We start from the raw sequence: 21,895 nt of genomic DNA, 5'->3' as shown, positions 1-21,895 counted from the left end.
TGCAGAGTTTCCAGTGGTAGCCCTGTTTTCCTCACTGCCCCAGAGTACTGCGCTCTCTGAGCCCGGTCACCGCGCTCTCTGAGCCCGGTCGCCGCGCTCTCTGAGCCCGGTCGCCGCGCTCTCTGAGCCCGGTCACTGTGTACCTGGTCACTCTGTGTAATGAGGCTCCCGGGCTCCCCGGCTGTAGTTTGCTCTGTATTCACTCTCCGAGATACAGGCAGCTTCTGTGTAATGAGGCTCCCGGGCTCCCCGGCTGTAGTTTGCTCTGTATTCGCTCTCCGAGCTACAGGCAGCTTCTGAGTAATGAGTCTCCCGGGCTCCCCGGCTGTAGTTTGCTCTGTATTCACTCTCCCTGCTACAGGCAGCTTCTGTGTAATGAGTCTCCCGGGCTCCCCGGCTGTAGTTTGCTCTGTATTCACTCTCCCTGCTACAGGCAGCTTCTGTGTAATGAGTCTCCCGGACTCCCCGGCTGTAGTTTGCTCTGTATTCGCTCTCCGAGCTACAGGCAGCTTCTGTGTAATGAGTCTCCCGGGCTCCCCGGCTGTAGTTTGCTCTGTATTCGCTCTCCGAGCTACAGGCAGCTTCTGTGTAATGAGGCTCCCGGTCTCCCCGGCTGTAGTTTGCTCTGTATTCACTCTCTCTGCTACAGGCAGCTTCTGTGTAATGAGTCTCCCGGACTCCCCGGCTGTAGTTTGCTCTGTATTCGCTCTCCGAGCTACAGGCAGCTTCTGTGTAATGATGTTCCCGGACTCCCCGGCTGTAGTTTGCTCTGTATTCGCTCTCCCTGCTACAGGCAGCTTCTGTGCTTCTATTTTTATGGATGTTCAGTTTCCCTCACTCAGGTCAAGGCAAACGCAGGCGCACATCGGAGGATGGCTGTGAACCCAAATCAAAGCGATCAAAGCAGGATCAGGGGGATCAGGAGGTGAGCTGTCTGTGTGTTTGGACATGGGTAACCTGCTCTGGGATGGGGGACTTCACCCCTGCTCAAAGGCCCAGGTTACTTTCCCAACTTGGACTGGCCACAGCGTCAGGACCAGAGCCACTTGGCATTCTGCAAAATGGCCCCCTCCACCCTCCGCCCCCCTCCACCCTCCGCCCCCTCCACCCTCCGCCCTCCACACCCCCTCCGCCCCCCGCCCCCTCCAACCTCCGCCCTCCACCTCCTCCACCCCCTCCACCCTCCGTCCCCTCTGCCCTCCACCCTCCGTCCCCCTCCACCCTCTGTCCCCTCCGCACCCACCCCCTCCACCCTCAGTGCCCTCCACCCCTCCGCCTTCCACCCCCTCCACCCTCCGTCCCCCTCCACCCTCCGTCCCCTCCGCCCTCCGCCCTCGACCCTCTCCGCCCTCCACCCTCCCCCCTCCGTCCTCCTCCACCCCCTCCGCCCTCCACGCCCTCCGCCCTCCAACCCCTCCGCCCTCCACCCCCTCCGCCCTCCACCCCCTCCACTCTCCGTCCCCTCCACTCTCCGTCCCCTCCACCCTCCGTCCCCCCACCCCCCGCCCCCCTCCACCCTCCACCCTCCGTCCCCTCCACCCTCCGTCCCCTCCGCCCTCCACCCTCCGTCCCCTCCGCCCTCCCCCCATCCGTCCCCTCCACCCTCCGTCCCCTCCGCCCTCCACTCCTCCCCCTCCGTCCTCCTCCACCCCCTCCACCCTCCGTCCTCCTCCATTCTCTCCACCCTCCGTCCCCTCCACCCTCCAACCCCTCTGCCCCTCCACCCCTCCGCCCCCTCCACCCCTCCACCGTCCGCCCCCCCACCCTCCACACCCTCCACCCCATCCGGCCCCTCAACCTCCGCCCTCCACCCTCCACCCCCGCCCTCCACCCTCCGCCCTCTGCCCTCCACCCCCTCCGCCCTAATCTTCCGATTAGGGATTTTACAACCTTCTGGATTAACATTTGAGTTCAACAAATTCAGACCCTGAAACTCACGCCTCCATCTCGACCTCCTTTTTAATCCAATTTTAATTAATTTTTTAATAGTCTTTTATTTATTTGTTTGTTATTTTATCCTTTTTCCCCCAACCTCCCCTCCCCCCACAGGGCCACTTGTTTTTGTTTTGCTTTCAGAGGACGCTGACCCCTGTTCTGCTGTAACACATTCTGCTCTTACCTTTCTGCCACTATCAGCACCTCCTTTAGCCTTTACCGCTACCATTAACACTCCCTCTGCCTTGTGTCCACGACATCTTTGTCAGTCTTTCCTTGGCCCCCACCTATCCCTGACCTTCTCTCCAGCTCCACCTGCTCCACCTCCAGTATAAATTCCATCACATCACGTTTCTACTTCAGCTCTGAAGGAGGGTCACACGGACTCGAAATGTTAACTCTGTTTCTCCCTCCACAGGCGCTGCCAGACCTGCTGAGTCTTTCCAGCATTTTCTGTTTTTATTTCCGATTTCCAGCATCCACAGGATTTTGCTTTTATAAACTAAAGGATACGATTCTGAAGGGGGGTCCAAGGGCAGCGAGACCTGGGTGCATATGTGCATATGTTATTGAAGGTGGCATGCAGTCTCCTAGGCTTCATTATTAGGGGCACAGAAGGCAAGAGCAAGAAGGTTAAGTTGAACATGTATTGGGCACTAGTTCAGCCTCAGCTGGAGTATTGTTTACAGTTCTGGGCACCGCACTTTGGGAAGGATGTGAAAGCATTGGAAAGAGTGTGGAAAAGATTCACGAGAATGGTTCCAGGTAGGAGGGATTTCAGTTATGAAGATAGATTGGAGAAGTTAGGACTGTTTTCCTCGGAGAAGAGAAGGCTGAGAGGAGGATTTGATAGAGGTGTACAAAACCATGAGGGGTCTGGACAGAGTAGATAGGGGGAAATTGATTCCTTGGGCAGAAGGATCGAGAACAAGAAGACACAGATTTCAATTAATTGATTAAAGAAGCAAATGTGATATGAGGAAAAAACATGTTCACACAGAGCGTGGTTAGGGTCTGGAATGCGCTGTCTGTGAGTGTGGTGGAGACAGGGTCAATCGAGTGGTTAGGATCTGGAATGCACTGTCTGAGAGTGTGGTGGAGACAGGGTCAGTCGAGTGGTTAGGATCTGGAATGCGCTGTCCGAGAGTGTGGTGGAGACAGGGTCAATCGAGTGGTTAGGATCTGGAATGCACTGTCTGAGAGTGTGGTGGAGACAGGGTCAATCGAGTGGTTAGGGTCTGGAATGCACTGTCTGAGAGTGTGATGGAGACAGGGTCAATCGAGTGGTTAGGGTCTGGAATGCACTGTCTGAGAGTGTGGTGGAGACAGGGTCAATCGAGTGGTTAGGGTCTGGAATGCACTGTCTGAGAGTGTGATGGAGACAGGGTCAATCGAGTGGTTAGGGTCTGGAATGCACTGCCTGAGAGTGTAGGGGAGACAGGGTCAATCGAGTGGTTAGGGTCTGGAATCCACTGTCTGAGAATGCGGTGGAGACAGGGTCAATCGAGTGGTTAGGGTCTGGAATGCACTGAGAGTGTGGTGGAGACAGGGTCAATCGAGTGGTTAGGATCTGGAATGCACTGTCTGAGAGTGTGGTGGAGACAGGGTCAATCGAGTAGTTAGGATCTGGAATGCACTGTCTGAGAGTGTGGTGGAGACAGGGTCAATCGAGTGGTTAGGGTCTGGAATGCACTGTCTGAGAGTGTGGTGGAGACAGGGTCAATCGAGTGGTTAGGATCTGGAATGCACTGTCTGAGAGTGTGGTGGAGACAGGGTCAATCGAGTGGTTAGGGTCTGGAATGCACTGTCTGAGAGTGTGGAGGAGACAGGGTCAATCGAGTGGTTAGGATCTGGAATGCACTGTCTGAAAGTGTGGTGGAGACAGGGTCAATCGAGTAGTTAGGATCTGGAATGCACTGTCTGAGAGTGTGGTGGAGACAGGGTCAATCGAGTGCTTAGGGTCTGGAATGCACTGCCTGAGAGTGTGGTGGAGACAGGGTCAATCGAGTGGTTAGGGTCTGGAATGCACTGAGAGTGTGGTGGAGACAGGGTCAATCGAGTGGTTAGGATCTGGAATGCACTGCCTGAGAGTGTGGTGGAGACAGGGTCAATCGAGTGGTTAGGATCTGGAATGCACTGCCTGAGAGTGTGGTGGAGACAGGGTCAATCGAGTGGTTAGGGTCTGGAATACACTGTCTGAGAGTGTGATGGAGACACGGTCAATCGAGTGGTTAGGGTCTGGAATGCACTGCCTGAGAGTGTGGTGGAGACAGGGTCAATCGAGTGGTTAGGGTCTGGAATGCACTGTCTGAGAGTGTGGTGGAGACAGGGTCAATCGAGTGGTTAGGATCTGGAATGCACTGTCTGAGAGTGTGGTGGAGACAGGGTCAATCGAGTGGTTAGAGTCTGGAATGCACTGTCTGAGAGTGTGGTGGAGACAGGGTCAATCGAGTGGTTAGGGTCTGGAATGCACTGCCTGAGAGTGTAGGGGAGACAGGGTCAATCGAGTGGTTAGGGTCTGGAATACACTGTCTGAGAATGCGGTGGAGACAGGGTCAATCGAGTGGTTAGGGTCTGGAATGCACTGAGAGTGTGGTGGAGACAGGGTCAATCGAGTGGTTAGGATCTGGAATGCACTGTCTGAGAGTGTGGTGGAGACAGGGTCAATCGAGTGGTTAGGGTCTGGAATGCACTGTCTGAGAGTGTGGTGGAGACAGGGTCAATCGAGTGGTTAGGGTCTGGAATGCACTGTCTGAGAGTGTGGTGGAGACAGGGTCAATCGAGTGGTTAGGGTCTGGAATGCACTGAGAGTGTGGTGGAGACAGGGTCAATCGAGTGGTTAGGATCTGGAATGCACTGCCTGAGAGTGTGGTGGAGACAGGGTCAATCGAGTGGTTAGGATCTGGAATGCACTGCCTGAGAGTGTGGTGGAGACAGGGTCAATCGAGTGGTTAGGGTCTGGAATGCACTGTCTGAGAGTGTGGTGGAGACAGGGTCAATCGAGTAGTTAGGATCTGGAATGCACTGTCTGAGAGTGTGGTGGAGACAGGGTCAATCGAGTGGTTAGAGTCTGGAATGCACTGCCTGAGAGTGTGGGGGAGACAGGGTCAATCGAAGCATTCAAAAGGGAATTAGAGTGTTATCTGGGAATGTGCAGGGTTACAGGGAGAAAGTGGGAATGGCACTAAGGGAATTACTCATTCAGTGAGCTGGTGCAGATACGATGGGCTGAATGGCCTCCTTCTGTGCTGTAACAGTTCTGTTTTATTTTTGTTTATCACAGCTTCCTCCTGACGATGGTATTTACTGGCAGGTGAATTTTGAGCGCTTTCACCAGCACTTCAGGGACCAGGTTATTGTGGCTGCAGTTGGAAGCAAAATGGACCAGGTATCTGAGGCCAATTAGCTTAAAGCTCAGGGACTTCCCCTCTGTGTCTGCCTCCCTCCTCCCTTGGGCGATGTTACTTTAAATATCATGTTGTGTGTGTGTGGCAAGGCCAGTGCAGGCTTGGGACGGGTTTGTATGGGAGAAGGACCTGGGTGTTATAGCACAGGGACCTCTGACGAGTCACAGCCAGTGCTGCCAGACTGCAGCAGACGTAAAGAGAGAGTCAGGATGTGCTGCCAGATGAACGCAGACTGAAGTCAATGCACAAGGGCAGGCTTCAGTCTCCGCTCCAGTGCACTTTTGGTCACTTGCGATGGTGGCTGTTGCTGATGCCCCAGAGAAAGATTTATTAGACTTGACTATTCCAACACACTCCTGGCTGGCCTCCCACATTTTACCCTGCATAAGTTGATGTCATCCAAAGCTCCGCAGCCAGTGTCTTAACTGGCGCCACGTCGCATTCCCCTATCACTGCTGTGCTCACTGACCTATACTGGCTCCCGGTCAAGCAACATTTTGATTTTAAAATTCTCATCCTTATTTTCAAAGCTCTCCATGGCCTCAGCTCGGCCCATCTCTGTTATCTTCTCAAGCTCCAAAACCCTCCGAGGTCGCGGTGCTCCTCTCGTTCTGACCTCTTGTGCATTCCCAATGATCATCGCTCCACCATTGGCAGCCATGCCTTCAGCAGCCTGGGCCCTAAGCTCTGGAATTCTCTCCCTAAACTCTCTGCCTCCCTCTCCTCCTTCAAGACTCTTCATAAAACTGACCACTTTGAGCTAATGTTGAACGCGATGGTATGGCGGTATTGTCGCTGGACTAGTAATCCAGAGGCCCAGGTTAATGCTCTGAGAACTCGAATCTGAATTGAATTCAATAAAGATCTGGAATTAGAAGCCTAATGATGACCATGAAACCATTGTCGATTGTTGTTAAAAACCCATCTGGTTCATTAATGTCCTTTAGGGAAGGAAATCTGCCATCCTTACCTGGTCTGGTCTACATGTGACTCCAGACCCACAGCAACGTGGTTGACTCTTAAATACCCTCAGAAATAGCCTAGCAAGCCACTCAGTTGTAACAAACCGCTACAAAGTCACAAAAAAGGAATGAAACTGGATGGACCACCCGGCATTCATCTAGGTACTGGATACGACCCTGCAAAGTCCTCCTTACTAACATCTGGAGGCATGTCCTAAAATTGGGAGAGTTGTCTCACTGACTAGTCGAGCAACAGCCTGACATAGTCATCCTCACAGAATCATATCTTGCAGATAATGTTCTAGACTCCACCATCACCATCCCTGGGTATGTCCTGTCCCACCGGCAGGACAGACCCAGCAGAGGTGGCAGCACAGCGGTATACAGTCGGGAGAGAGTTTCCCTGGGAGTCCTCAACATCGGCTCCGGACCCCATGAAGTCTCATGGCATCAGGTCAAACATGGGCAAGGAAACTCCTGCTGATTACCATGTACCACCCTCCCTCAGCTGATGAATCAGTGCTCCTCCATGTTGAACACCACTTGGAGGGAGCACTGAGGGTGGCAAGGGCACAGAATGTACTCTGGGTGGGGGACTTCAATGTCCATCACCAAGAGCTGCTTGGTAGCACCACTACTGACCGAGCTGGCCGAGTCCTAAAGGACATAGCTGCTTGACTGGGTCTGCGGTAGGTGGTGAGGGAACCAACAAAAGGGACCTCATCCTCACCAACCTGCCTGCCGCAGATGCATCTGTCCATGACAGTATCGGTAGGAGCGACCACTGCACAGTTATTGTGGTGACGAAATCCCACCTTCACATTGAGGATACTCTCCATTGTGTTGTTGTGCCACTGTGCTAAATGGGATAGATTTCGAACAGATCTAGCAACTCAAGACTGGCATCCATGAGGCGCTGTGGGCCATCAGCTGCAGCAGAATTGTACTTGAACACAATCTGTAACCTCATGGCCCGGCATATGCCCCACTCCAACATTATCATCAGGCCAGGGGATCAACCCTGGTTCATTGAAGAGTGCAGGAGGGCATGCCAGAAGCAGCACCAGGCACACCTAAAAGTGAGGTGTCAACCTGGTGAAGCTATAACACAGGACTACTTGCGTGCCAAACAGCATAAGCAGCAGGTGATAGACAGGACTAAGCGATCCCACAACCAACGGATCAGATCTAAGCTCTGCAGTCCTACCATCCAGTCGTGAATGGTGCTGGACAATTAAACAACTCATTGAGGGAGGAGGCTCCACAAATATCCCCATCCTCAATGATGGAGGAGCCCAGCACATCAGGGCAAAAGATAAGGCTGAAGCATTTGCTACAATCTTCAGCCAAAAGTGCTGAGTGGATGACCCACTTCGGCCTCCTCCAGAGGCCCCCAGCATCACAGATGCCAGTCTTCAGCCAATTCAATTCACTCCATGTGATATCAAGAAATGGCTGAAGGCACTGGATACTGCAAAGGCTATGGGCCCTGACGATATTCTGGCAATAGTGCTGAAGAATTGTGCTCCAGAACTTGCCGTGCCCCTAGCCAAGCTGTTCCAGTACAGCTACAACACTGGCATCTACCCGGCTATGTGGAAAATTGCCCAGGTATGTCCTGTACACAAAAAGCAGGACAAATCCAGTCTGGCCAATTACCACCCCGTCAGTCTACTCTTGATCATCAGGAAAGCAATGGAAGGAGTCATCAACAGTGCTATGAAGCGGCACTTGCTTAGCAATAACCTGCTCACTGACGCCCAATTTGGGTTCCACCAGGGCCACTCAGCTCCTGACCTCATTACAGCCTTGGTTCAAACATGGACAAAATGGCTGAACTCCCGAGGTGAGGTGAGAGTGACTGCCCTCGACATCAAGGCCGCATTTGGTCGAGTGTGGCATCAAGGAGCCCTAGCAAAACTGGAGTCAATGGGAATCAGGGGGAAAACTCTCTGCTGGTTGGAGTCATTCCTAGCACAAAGGAAGATGGTTGTGGTTGTTGGGGGTCAGTCATCTCAGCTCCAGGACATCACTGCAGGAGTTCCTCAGGGTAGTGTCCTCAGCCCAACCGTCTTCAGCTGCTTCATCAATGACCTTCCTTCCATCATAAGGTCAGAAGTGGGGATGTTCGCTGATGATTGCACAACGTTCAGCACCATTCGCGATTCCTCAGACACTGGAGCAGTCCATGTCCAAATGCAGCAAGACCTGGACAATATCCAGGATTGGGCTGACAAGTGGCAAGTAATATTCGCACCACACAAGTGCCAGGCAATGACCATCTCCAACAAGAGAGAATCTAACCATCACCCCTTGATGTTCAATGGCATTACCATCATTGAATCCCCCACTATCAACATCCTTGGGTGTTACCATTGACCAGAAACTGAACTGGACTAGCCATATAAATACTGTGGCTACAAGAGCAGGTCAGAGGCTAGGAATCCTGCGATGAGTAACTCACCTCCTGACTCCCCAAAGCCTGTCCACCATCGACAAGGCACAAGTCAGGAGTGTGATGGAATACTCCCCACTTGCCTGGATGAGTGCAGCTCCCACAACACTCAAGAAACTGGACACCATCCAGGAAAAAGCAGCCCCGCTCGATCGGCACCCCAACCACAAACATTCACTCCCTCCACCACCAACGCACAGTAGCAGCAGTGTGTGTACCATCTACAAGATGCACTGCAGAAACTCACCAAGGCTCCTTAGACACCACCTTCCAAACCCACAACCACTACCATCTAGAAGGACAAGGGCAGCAGACACATGGGAACACCACCACCTGGAAGTTCCCCTCCAAGTCACTCACCTTCCTGACTTGGAAATATATCGGCCGTTCCTTCACTGTCACTGGGTCAAAATCCTGGAACTCTCTTCCTAACAGCACGGTGGGTGTACCTATACCACATGGACTGCAGCGGTTCAAGAAGGGAGCTCACCACCACCTTCTCCAGGGCAACTTGGGATGGGCAATAAATGCTGGGCCAGCCAGCAAAGCCCACAACCGGTGAATGAATAAAAAAAATACTTTGTTGTCATATACTTAGGTAAAAGAACCTGTATCGCAATAGGGCCGACAGTACGCCTGCACCCCAGTCACACCCACCATCCCTGATATCTGGTGTGCCGGGTTCCCTGCGGTTTGACGGTGCCGGGTTCCCTGCGGTTTGACGGTGCCGGGTTCAGTGCGGTTTGACGGTGCCGGGTTCAGTGCGGTTTGACGGTGCCGGGTTCCCTGCGGTTTGACGGTGCCGGGTTCAGTGCGGTTTGACGGTGCCGGGTTCAGTGCGGTTTGACGGTGCCGGGTTCCCTGCGGTTTGACGGTGCCGGGTTCCCTGCGGTTTGACGGTGCCGGGTTCCCTGCGGTTTGACGGTGCCGGGTTCGGTGCGGTTTGACGGTGCTGGGTTCAGTGCGGTTTGACGGTGCCGGGTTCAGTGCGGTTTGACGGTGCCGGGTTCCCTGCGGTTTGACGGTGCCGGGTTCCGTGCGGTTTGACGGTGCCGGGTTCAGTGCGGTTTGACGGTGCCGGGTTCAGTGCGGTTTGACGGTGCCGGGTTCAGTGCGGTTTGACGGTGCCGGGTTCAGTGCGGTTTGACGGTGCCGGGTTCAGTGCGGTTTGACGGTGCCGGGTTCCCTGCGGTTTGACGGTGCCGGGTTCCCTGCGGTTTGACGGTGCCGGGTTCAGTGCGGTTTGACGGTGCCGGGTTCAGTGCGGTTTGACGGTGCCGGGTTCAGTGCGGTTTGACGGTGCCGGGTTCAGTGCGGTTTGTCGGTGCCGGGTTCAGTGCGGTTTGACGGTGCCGGGTTCCCTGCGGTTTGACGGTGCCGGGTTCCCTGCGGTTTGACGGTGCCGGGTTCAGTGCGGTTTGACGGTGCCGGGTTCAGTGCGGTTTGACGGTGCCGGGTTCAGTGCGGTTTGACGGTGCCGGGTTCAGTGCGGTTTGACGGTGCCGGGTTCAGTGCGGTTTGACGGTGCCGGGTTCAGTGCGGTTTGACGGTGCCGGGTTCAGTGCGGTTTGACGGTGCCGGGTTCCCTGCGGTTTGACGGTGCCGGGTTCCCTGCGGTTTGACGGTGCCGGGTTCCCTGCGGTTTGACGGTGCCGCGTTCGGTGCGGTTTGACGGTGTTCCCTGCGGTTTGACGGTGCCGAGTTCAGTGCGGTTTGACGGTGCCGGGTTCCCTGCGGTTTGACGGTGCCGGGTTCGGTGCGGTTTGACGGTGCCGCGTTCGGTGCGGTTTGACGGTGCCGCGTTCGGTGCGGTTTGACGGTGCCGGGTTCGGTGCGGTTTGACGGTGCCGGGTTCCCTGCGGTTTGACGGTGCCGGGTTCCCTGCGGTTTGACGGTGCCGGGTTCCCTGCGGTTTGACGGTGCCGGGTTCAGTGCGGTTTGACGGTGCCGGGTTCAGTGCGGTTTGACGGTGCCGGGTTCAGTGCGGTTTGACGGTGCCGGGTTCAGTGCGGTTTGACGGTGCCGGGTTCAGTGCGGTTTGACGGTGCCGGGTTCAGTGCGGTTTGACGGTGCCGGGTTCAGTGCGGTTTGACGGTGCCGGGTTCAGTGCGGTTTGACGGTGCCGGGTTCAGTGCGGTTTGACGGTGACGGGTTCAGTGCGGTTTGACGGTGCCGGGTTCAGTGCGGTTTGACGGTGACGGGCTCACCCTGGTTTGCCTTTGGCACTCGTTCTTGGTTGAATGTGGATTCGATGTTTGAGTTCCAGAGGGAACTGGGAGACTTCCTTATCTCACAGTGTACAAACTATCGAGAACTGGAGCTTGCTTTTTCCAACTCTTGCTTCATAGCCTTTGGGAGGCAGGCAGGGATTCCTGAAGTTACTACATGGCTCAAGACAGGCTTGACAGATCAGCTGTTCCCATGCCTTACCTGGTAGGTGCCTGTGTTTAAATACTGGAGCGGCTCAGGCAGGGTAAAAGTTCCCCCACACTCTGTGCCTCGCCATCCAGACGCTGCTGCTTCCTGTTGGCGTGTGGGTTCCACAGGCTGACCATCCTTCAGACTCAGTATTGTTGGGATATTTGACTGCAGGGGTGTTATGACTAAAAATGTTCCTGTTGGAAAGCTCTATCCGATGGGGGAATGAGCAACGTGAACTGATTGCTCTTCCGTTTCTGCTCCACACAGACCAGCAGTGAGATTGTACGGACCATGCTGAGAATGAGTGAGGTCACCACGTCCTCCAGCTCCTCCCACACACAGCCACTTTCATCCAATGAGGTGAGAAACATAACTCAACACTGGTGAACATGGGGAGCAGTCAGTCAGCACTCGGACACCGTTCTGTCATAGCATTCGGCTTCAAATTGGGACTAGGCTACACAGAGCAGCCAATGTGCTGCTTGGTATCCTGTGAACTGAAACTGGGTCAGATGGTGCGGGCAGATTTGGACACACTCAGTCCCATTACACTGTCCCCATCAAACACTCCCAGGACAGGTACAGCACGGTGTTAGATACAGAGTAAATCTCCCTCTACACTGTCCCCATCAAACACTCCCAGGACAGGTACAGCATGGGGTTAGATACAGAGTAAATCTCCCTCTACACCGTCCCCATCAAACACTCACAGGACAGGTACAGCACGGGGTTAGATACAGAGTAAATCTCCCTCTACACCGTCCCCATCAAACACTCACAGGACAGGTACAGCACTGGGTTAGATACAGAGTAAAGCTCCCTCTACACTGTCCCCATCAAACACTCCCAGGACAGGTACAGCACGGGGTTAGATACAGAGTAAAGCTCCCTCTACACTGTCCCCATCAAACACTCCCAGGGCAGGTACAGCACGGGGTTAGATACAGAGTAAAGCTCCCTCTACACTGTCCTCATCAAACACTTCCAGGACAGGTACAGCACGGGGTTAGATACAGAGTAAAGCTCCCTCTACACTGTCCTCATCAAACACTTCCAGGACAGGTAAAGCACGGGGTTAGATACAGAGTAAAGCTCCCTCTACACTGTCCCCATCAAACACTTCCAGGACAGGTAAAGCACGGGGTTAGATACAGAGTAAAGCTCCCTCTATACAGACCCTGTCAAACATTCCCAGGGTAAGTTGGACATAGGGTAAGTTCTGGCTTTCTTCTGAATATTTCATTTGTCTTAATCTTCTTCCCACTAGATTTTCCGAGCTATTCCTGCTGGATACAATCTCTCCAAACAAGTGCTGGACCAATACCTCACTCTCCTGAGTGATGATCCGGTGGGTATTCTACATATTTGCCTTTTTCCTTGTCCACATGTGTCACAGCTCAGCCTGTGTAAACCAGAAAATAGCAGAATGTCTACTAAAACACTCAGCAGGTCAGTCAGTCTCTGCTGTTACAGGCCTGAATTACCAACCCACCTCATCCCATCTCATTCAGAGCCCCCCACTAACATGTTCGTCTGCCCTTACATCTGTACCTGGGGATGCAGAGGGCCCATTGCCCTAGTGGATTAGGTTAAACACATTGCCCGAATGCTCATGTGAGTTTGTGCTGATAATCAGGGGTGTATTTACACACTGAGCCGGGGTGGGGGAGGTGTATTTACACACTGAGCCGGGGTGGGGAGGTGTATTTACACACTGACCCGGGGTGGGGGGAGGTGTATTTACACACTGACCCGGGGTGGGGGGGTGTATTTACACACTGACCCGGGGTGGGGGGGTGTATTTACACACTGACCCGGGGTGAGGGGAGGTGTATTTACACACTGAGCCGGGGCGGGGGAGGTGTATTTACACACTGAGCCGGGGCGGGGGAGGTGTATTTACACACTGAGCCGGGGCGGGGGAGGTGTATTTACACACTGAGCCGGGGCGGGGGAGGTGTATTTACACACTGAGCCGGGGCGGGGGAGGTGTATTTACACACTGAGCCGGGGCGGGGGAGGTGTATTTACACACTGACCCGGGGTGGGGGGAGGTGTATTTACACACTGACCCGGGGTGGAGGAGGTGTATTTACACACTGACCCGGGGTGGGGGGGTGTATTTACACACTGACCCGGGGTGGGGGGGTGTATTTACACACTGACCCAGGGTGAGGGAGGTGTATTTACACACTGAGCCGGGGTCGGGGAGGTGTATTTACACACTGACCCGGGGTGGGGGGGTGTATTTACACACTGACCCGGGGTGGGGGGAGGTGTATTTACACACTGACCTGGGGTGGGGGGGTGTATTTACACACTGACCCGGGGTGGGGGAGGTGTATTTACACACTGACCCGGGGTGGGGGAGGTTTATTTACACACTGACCCGGGGCGGGGGAGGTGTATTTACACACTGAGCTGGTGTGGGGGAGGTATATTTACACACTGACCCGAGGCGGGGGAGGTGTATTTACACACTGACCCGGGAATGGGAGGTGTATTTACACACTGACCCGGGGTGGGGGAGGTGTATTTACACACTGACCCGGGGTGGGGGAGGTGTATTTACACACTGACCCGGGTGGGGGAGGTATATTTACACACTGAGCTGGTGTGGAGGAGGTGTATTTACACATGGGCCACCGGGAGGACTTATTCATGCATACTGCCTGTGTTGGTATTGGAGTTTCTGTCAAAGTTTTTTAGAATGGCTCTCATAAAAGGATTTTGTTCTTCTTTCAGATGGAGTTTGTTGGTAAATCTGGCGATAGTGGAGGTGGGATGTTTGTAATCAGTATCCTTTTTAGCGATGTCTGTGGACACAGCCCCCTCTGTTCAAAAAGAGCTCTCTGAGTTCTCCAGCTACCACCTCATCTTCCTCCAATTAATAGTCCAAAATCTTCAAGCATGTTACACTTGTTACACATCACAAGCAGTTGGAAGATTCCAGATTCCCTGCTTTCACACAAAATACTTCTAAAGATGTACAAATATTTTCTAAGATAGAGAGAGACATCAATCAGTGTAAATTATCTCCCTGAGAGAGACACCAGTCAATGTACAGATATCTCCCTGAGAGAGAGAGGGGACTGAGAGACACCAGTCAGTGTACAGATATCTCCCTGAGAGAGAGAGGGGACTGAGAGACACCAGTCAGTGTACAGGTAGCTCCCTGAGAGAGAGAGAGACTGAGAGACACCAGTCAGCGTACAGATATCCCCCTGAGAGGGAACTGAGAGACACCAGTCAGTGTACAGATATCTCCCTGACTGAGAGACACCAGTCAGTGTACAGATATCTCCCTGAGAGAGAGAGGGGACTGGGAGACACCAGTCAGTGTGCAGATACCCCCCTGAGAGAGAGAGGGGACTGGGAGACACCAGTCAGTGTACAGATATCTCCCTGAGAGAGGGGGGACTGAGAGACACCAGCCAGTGTACAGATACCCCCCTGAGAGGGAACTGAGAGACACCAGTCAGTGTACAGATATCTCCCTGAGAGAGAGAGGGACTGAGAGACACCAGTCAGTGTACAGATACCCCCCTGAGAGAGAGGGACTGAGGGACACCAGTCAGTGTGCAGATACCCCGCTGAGAGGGAACTGACAGACAGCACAATACAGATTTTTCTAAGATTTACCGACAGCCTTTGCTGTATTTAGTGTGTAGATTCCTTAATGCAGCACTGATCTCCATCGTGCTCTCGCGTCACTTGCACGGGCAACAGTGGAGTCCGTTGTACAGGAAAGGTAAGTCGGTTTGTGACAGAGGCCATTCAGCCCATCACATCTGTGCTATTGTCGTAAACAGAGTTTCCTGACCTGTCTGTTATCTTTTACAATGTGCAGTGGAAACCTGTCTGATTTATCCCCCTCTGTCATCCCAGGGTGCAGGGACCAGGCCAGGGAGGTACTGTGGGATCTTCCTGCTCAGTACCACGCTGGGTAAGATCAGCTCACATCACAGGCCGGGGAGGGACCGTAGGATCTTCCTCCTCTGCTTTCACTGAGCAATGAGCTATATTATTGCTACAGCCCCATTCAAACCTATGAATTAGGAGCAGGAGTAGGCCACTCAACTCTTCAAGCCTGTTCCACAATTCAATAAGATCATGGCTGATCTGATTGTGGTCTACCGCTGATAACCTTTCACCCCCTAGTGAATTAGGAATCTATCTAGCTCTGCCTTAAAAATATTTAAAGATTCTGTTTCCACTGCCTTTTGAGGGAGAGAGTTCCAAAGACTCACTGAGAGAAAACATTTCTCATCATCTCTGTCATAAATGAGGGACCCCTTATTTTTAAACCATGACCCCCCCTAGTTCTCGATTCTAGATTCTCCCACAAGAGGAAACATCCTCTCCACATCCACCCTGTCAAGACCCCTCAGGACCTTAAAGGTTTCAATCAAGTCACCTCTTACTCTTCTAAACTCCAGTGGAAACAAGCCTAGCCTGTCCAACCTTTCCTCATAAGTCAACCTGCCCATTCCAGGTATTAGTCTGGTAAACCTTCTCTGAACTGCTTCTAATGCATTTGCATCTTTCCTTAAATAAGGTGACCAGTACTGTACATTACTCCAGATGTGGTCTCACTAGTGCTCTGTATAACTGAAGCATAACCTCCCTACTTTTGTATTCAATTCCCCTCACAATAAATAACATTCTATTAGCTTTCATAATGACCTGCTGTACCTGCATACTAGTCTATTGTGATTCATGCACTAGGACACCCAGATCCCTCTGAATCTCAGAGCTCTGCAATCTCTCACCATTTGGATAATTTTTTTAAATTCTTCCTGCCAAAATGGACAATTTCACATTTGCCCACATTATACTCCCATTTACCAGGACTTTGCCCACTCAGATAATCTATCAATGTCACGTTGTAGCCTCCTTACCTCCTCCTCACAATTTACTTTCCTACCTATCCTTGTGTCATCAGCAAATTTAGCAATCACACCTTTGGCTCCTTCAAGTCAGTCATATAAATTATAAAAAGTTGAGACCCCAGCACTGATCCCTGAGGCACATCACTCAATACATCCTGTCAACCAGAAAAAGACACATTTATGGCTACCCTCTGTTTCCTGTTAGCTAGCCAATCTTTTATCCATGCCAATATGTTAGCCCCTACACCATGAGCTTTTATTTTCCGCAATAATCTTTGATGTGGCATCTTATCAAATGCCTTTTGGAAATCTAAGTACAGTACATCCACCGGTTCCCCTTTATCCACAGCACATGTGACTCCTTTAAAGAACTCCGGTTAAACATGATTTCCCTTTCACAAAACCATGTTGACTCTGCCTGATTGTCTTAAGCGTTTTTAAGTATCCTGCTATATCACCTGTAATAATAGCTTCTAACATTTTCCTTATGACAGATGTTAAACTAACTGGCCTGTAGTTTCCCGCTTTCTGTCTCCCTCCCTTTTTGAATAAAGGAGTTATATTTGCTATTTTCCAACCTAATGTATCCTTCCCCGAATCTAGGGAATTTTGGAAAATTAAAACGAACACATCAATCACTTCACGAGCCACTTTTCTCAAGACACTAGGATGAAGTCCATCAGGACCCAGGAACTTGTCAGCCCACAGCCCCAACAATTTTCTCAATGCCACTTCCCTGGTGATTGTAATTTTCCTGAATTCACCTTCCCTTCCATTTCCTGATTTACAGCTAATCCTGGGATGTTACTCGTATCCTCCATAGTGAAGACCAATGCAAAATACCTGTTCAATTCATCTGCCATCTCCCATATTTTCCATCATTAATTCCCCAGACTCACTTTCTATAGGACCAATGCCCACTTTGTTAACTCTTTTCTTATTTGAATATCTATAGAAAGTCTTACTATCAGTCTTTTTATTTATAGCTAGCTTTCTCTCCTACTCTAATTTTTCCCTCCACATTGATCTTTTAGTCATTCTTTGCTGTTCTTTATATTCTGTCCAGTCTTCTGACCTGCCGCCCATCTTTGCGCAATTATATGCTTTTTCTTTAAGTGTTTTATTAACCGCGGATGGTGGTTCTCCCTTGGAAGTTTTCTTATTGGAATTTATCAATTCTGTGTATTCTGAAATATCCCCTTAAAAATCTGCTACACCACCCCCACAAGTGACTTTTTGCCTTTGTTGTTTCTCATCTCAGCCCAAACTGCTTCTAAATCTGGTTTCCTGAACTTTCCTCTTTAATGCACTAATACCATCATGAATTAACAGAGCCACTCCTCTACCTTTTCCTAGCTTCCTGTCCTTCCTAAATGTCACATACCCTTCAACATTCAGATCCCAATCTATATCACCCTGCAGCCATGTCTCTGTAATGGCTATGAGATCATATTTGTTTATTTCTATGTGCGCTATCAGTTCATCTGTTTTGTTTCAAATGCTATGTGTATTTAGATACAGAGCCTTTACTTTTGTCCTTTTACTATTTTTGTAGTGTCTGGCCTTACCTGCTGTTTTATCATTTCCCAAATTAATACCTTTCTCTCTTGCCTTGTCTTTACTCTGATTTACCACACCTTTCCAAATTTGATTCCTTGCGCCCACTACTTAGTTTAAAGCCCTCTCCACTTCCCTAGTTATGTGGCCCGCTAGAATATCAGTCCAGGCACAGTTCAGGTGTAGACCGTCCCAACAGTATAGCTCCTATTTTTCCCAATTCTGGTGCCAGTGGCCCCAAACTGGAACCCACGCCTCCCACACCAGTCTCTGAGCCACGCATTTATTTCTCTATTTGTCCTATGCCAGTTTGCGTGTGGCTCAGGTAATAATCCAGAGATTATTACCTTTGAGGTTCGGCTTCTTAATTTGGTGCCTAGCTTCTCATACTGCCTATGCAGAACCTCCTTCCTTGTCCTGCCTATGTCGTTGGTACCAACATGGACCAGAACAACTGGATCCTCCCCCTCCCACTGCAAGTTCCTCTCCAGCCCTGAGCAGATGTCCCAAACCCTGGCACTGGGCGGACAAAACAGCCTTCTGGACCCTCGCTCTTTGCTACAGAGAAGTGCCAGTCCCCTTCGCTATACTGTCCCCTGCTACCACTACATTACTTTGTGCTCCCCCCACTTGAATGCAGTGCCATGGTCAGTCAGTTTATCCAACCTGCAGCCCCCACTCTCATCCAAACAAGCTGAAAGAACCTCCCCTGTTGGACAGCTGCAGAAGCTGACACTCCTGCCCAACCCAGGCCTCAGGGTCCCCTTACCTACCTCACACAGTCACAGCCTCCTTTCCCTGGCAACACTCCAATCAGAAGGCCCTGTCCCAAGGGGTGTGACTGCCTCCTGGTACAAAGCGTCCAGGTAACCTTCCCCCTCCCAGTGTCTGCAGCTCAGCCTCCAGTTCAATGCCTGGGAGCTGAAACTCCTCAGGGCGAAGGTACTTACTGCAGACGAGTTTGTCCTGGATCACACTGGCATCCAGGAACTTCCACATGCTGCAGCTGTGACACACCACCTCTCCTGCCATCGTTGTGCTTTAATTCATTACTTCATTATTTTATTCATTATTTATTTTCTTTTATGTATTTTACAAATCTAACCAAAGTACCTGTAGTATTTTGAACCCTAGCAATAGAATAGACTGATCCATACCAGATACTTACCAAACAACTGGCTTCTTCCCTGTAGTAGAGCAAGAACCAATCCCTGCAGGTGAAAAAACAACGGGGATTCCTCCCTCCCCTCCTCAGTGAACTCCCTCAGCTCACCAAATTATAACACTCCGCTAAAGTCGCATTCAATGCGACCATTTGCTAAGGTTAATCGACCAAAGCCCTGGTTTGAGTGCAATGACCATGTGAAGGCAGTTGTTTAATGAGATTGAATATTACAGATTGACTGCAGCTTCCCTCACTGCGCTTTCCTCGCAGGTTCGGATCACGATCAGCTCGGATTTTCCGACTTCTGCTCCGCAAACGACACTTGGAGCAGAAACAAGTTGAGGATTTTGCTATGATTCCTGCCAAAGAGGCCAAAGAGATGATGTACCGAATGCTGTCAGAGAACTACATCTCCCTACAGGTACATAATCCTCCTCAGCATCTCTCCCTCCCTCCCTAGCCTCTCCTACTCCTCTCCCCCCCTCATTCTCTCTCCCATCCCCTTGCCTTCTCCTTCCCCACCCCACCCTACCCCTCTCCCTCCCATCTTCTCTCACCCCCTTCCCCTCACTCTCCCTACCCATTTCTACCCCTTCTTTCCACCCACCCCCATCCTCCTCTCTCTCTCTCCCCTTCTCTGTCTCTCCCCCTCCCTCCCCCTCCATCTCTCTCTCTCTCTCTCTCTCTCTCTCTCTCTCAACTGGTCTTGGACTGAGGGCTGGATCTCTGTCTGGTTCCGTCGTGCACAGCTCAGGAACTAACAGATTACTTTCCATCTTTTACCCTTTCCAGGAAATTCCCAAAACTCCTGATCACGCTCCCTCCAGAACGTTCTATCTCTACACAGTCAACTTACTGCCGACAGCACGCATGATTCTACAACGGTGTTACAAGGTAACCATAGCAACAAAATATAACCTGTACCTCACAATTAAATTTCAGCCTGTAATTCACTCCCGGGTATCTGTTATTCTATATATAAACCCCCCCCGAACCCCTCGATTAGATTCCAGTCTGTAACTCACTCCCGGGTATCTGTTATTCTATATATAAACCCCCCCGAGCCCCTCGATTAGATTCCAGTCTGTAACTCACTCCCGGGTATCTGTTATTCTATATATAAACCCCTCCGAACCCCTCGATTAGATTCCAGTCTGTAACTCACTCCCGGGTATCTGTTATTCTATATATAAACCACCCCGAACCCGTCGATTAGATTCCAGTCTGTAACTCACTCCCGGGTATCTGTTATTCTATATATAAACCCCCCCGAACCCCTCGATTAGATTCCAGTCTGTAACTCACTCCCGGGTATCTGTTATTCTATATATAAACCCCGCCGAATCCCTCGATTAGATTCCAGTCTGTTACTCACCCCAGGGTATCTGTAATTATATATATAAACCACCCCGAACCCCTCGATTAGATTCCAGTCTGTAACTCACTCCCCGGTTTCTGTTATTCTATATATAAACCCCCCCCGAACCCCTTGATTAAGATTCCAGCCTGTAACTCACTCCTGGGTATCTGTTATTCTATATATAAACCACCCAAACCCCTCGATTAGATTCCAATCTGTAACTCGCTCCCGGGTATCTGTTATTCTATATATAAACCACCCCGAACCCCTCGATTAGATTCCAGTCTGTAACTCACTCCCGGGTATCTGTTATTCTATATATAAACCACCCGAACCCCTCGATTAGATTCCAATCTGTAACTCACTCCCGGGTATCTGTTCTATATATAAACCACCCCGAACCCCTTGATTAGATTCCAGTCTGTAACTCACGCCCGGGTATCTGTTATTCTATATATAAACCCCCCCGAACCCCTCGATTAGATTCCAGTCTGTAACTCACTCCCGGGTATCTGTTATTCTATATATAAACCCCCCCGAACCCCTCGATTAGATTCCAGTCTGTTACTCACTCCCGGGTATCTGTTATTCTATATATAAACCACCCCTAACCCCTCGATTAGATTCCAGTCTGTAACTCACTCCCGGGTATCTGTTATTCTATATATAAACCACCCCGAACCCGTCGATTAGATTCCAGTCTGTAACTCACTCCCGGGTATCTGTTATTCTATATATAAACCACCCCGAACCCCTCGATTTGATTCCAGTCTGTAACTCACTTCTCATCCTGTGTAGTTTTTTTGTTGAACTTGCTGGTTAGCTGCAGTTATGAGTTTCCGAAATGTGAATGCTTCGTACTTCCTGAATCTGCAGCCTTTGGATTTACTTGATGATTCTTTGAACTTTGCCTCAGAGTGATCCTGACCTTTCCCCCTTCTTTGTCCTCTCACACCTTCCTCCCTGACCTTTCCACTGGCAACTGTCGGTCCACCAGGGACATGGGGAATCCAGGGGAAAGGATGTTTGAGAAGGAAGTTCTGATGTGTTGTAATTCCTGTAATGTCCACCTCTCTTGTCGGACTGTCACTTGGTGTGTGTTTCATTATTTCAGACTGTGGTCAATCTGATTGATCGTCAAGAACACGAAACCCGGGAAAACAAGTGAGTGCCAATCAGCGAGCAATCCCTGGGTCTTGGAGGGGATCCTGAGACTGAGAGTCGTGTGGAAAGCTAGTTACCAGACCGAGCAGCCAATGATCCAGGGGGCTGGAGTATAAGAGGAAAAGATGGAGTTAAATCGGGAACTGGGCCTCAGCTGACCTCCTGGTTGCCTTGTTTTGAAGGACTGCAAATGTTAAGAGGAAGGAGGATTTAAGTGAGGGAAGTGTCAACATGCTGACCGACTGACAGTCTGAGACGTTACGATGGAGGGGAGAATTCACCGACAGTGCGCTGAGATCTTTCTAACCCACTCATTATTGCTTTATTGTGCCCAGCTTTGGGTGCCTGACTGTGGGAAGGGCGTTGGAGTTAGAGAGAGATTAACTGAAACGAGAAACTAGAAAACCTTGGGCTGTTTCAGCAAACATGGTTCAGTGGAGCTCCGATAGAAACTCATAGATGCTGCAAGACACAAACATGCCATTCGGCCCAACCAGTCCTTCAGTGCTAACCCACGATTTCTAATCACACTTACCTGGCCTGTTCCTTCATTCACTGACCCAGTCTAATCTAATCT

General features: G+C 51.1%; 1 protein-coding gene across 1 annotated transcript in view; it reads left to right on the top strand.

Moving 5' to 3' along the window:
• Positions 1–21,895, top strand: part of polr3c (polymerase (RNA) III (DNA directed) polypeptide C) — a 29,844-nt gene that overhangs the window by 5,686 nt on the left and 2,263 nt on the right. Inside the window, exons 5-13 of the mRNA XM_078534081.1 lie at positions 843–925; positions 5,219–5,323; positions 11,448–11,540; positions 12,448–12,528; positions 13,926–13,977; positions 14,871–14,931; positions 19,065–19,215; positions 19,587–19,688; positions 21,269–21,318. Coding sequence (XP_078390207.1) covers positions 843–925; positions 5,219–5,323; positions 11,448–11,540; positions 12,448–12,528; positions 13,926–13,977; positions 14,871–14,931; positions 19,065–19,215; positions 19,587–19,688; positions 21,269–21,318 — 778 coding nt within the window. The remainder of the gene's footprint in view (positions 1–842; positions 926–5,218; positions 5,324–11,447; positions 11,541–12,447; positions 12,529–13,925; positions 13,978–14,870; positions 14,932–19,064; positions 19,216–19,586; positions 19,689–21,268; positions 21,319–21,895) is intronic.

This window comes from Cetorhinus maximus, chromosome 36, assembly GCF_964194155.1.
Source record: "Cetorhinus maximus chromosome 36, sCetMax3.hap1.1, whole genome shotgun sequence".
NCBI lineage: Eukaryota > Metazoa > Chordata > Chondrichthyes > Lamniformes > Cetorhinidae > Cetorhinus > Cetorhinus maximus.
The sequence above is the reverse complement of the archived record's forward strand: the minus strand, read 5'-3'. Positions and strand labels throughout refer to the sequence as shown.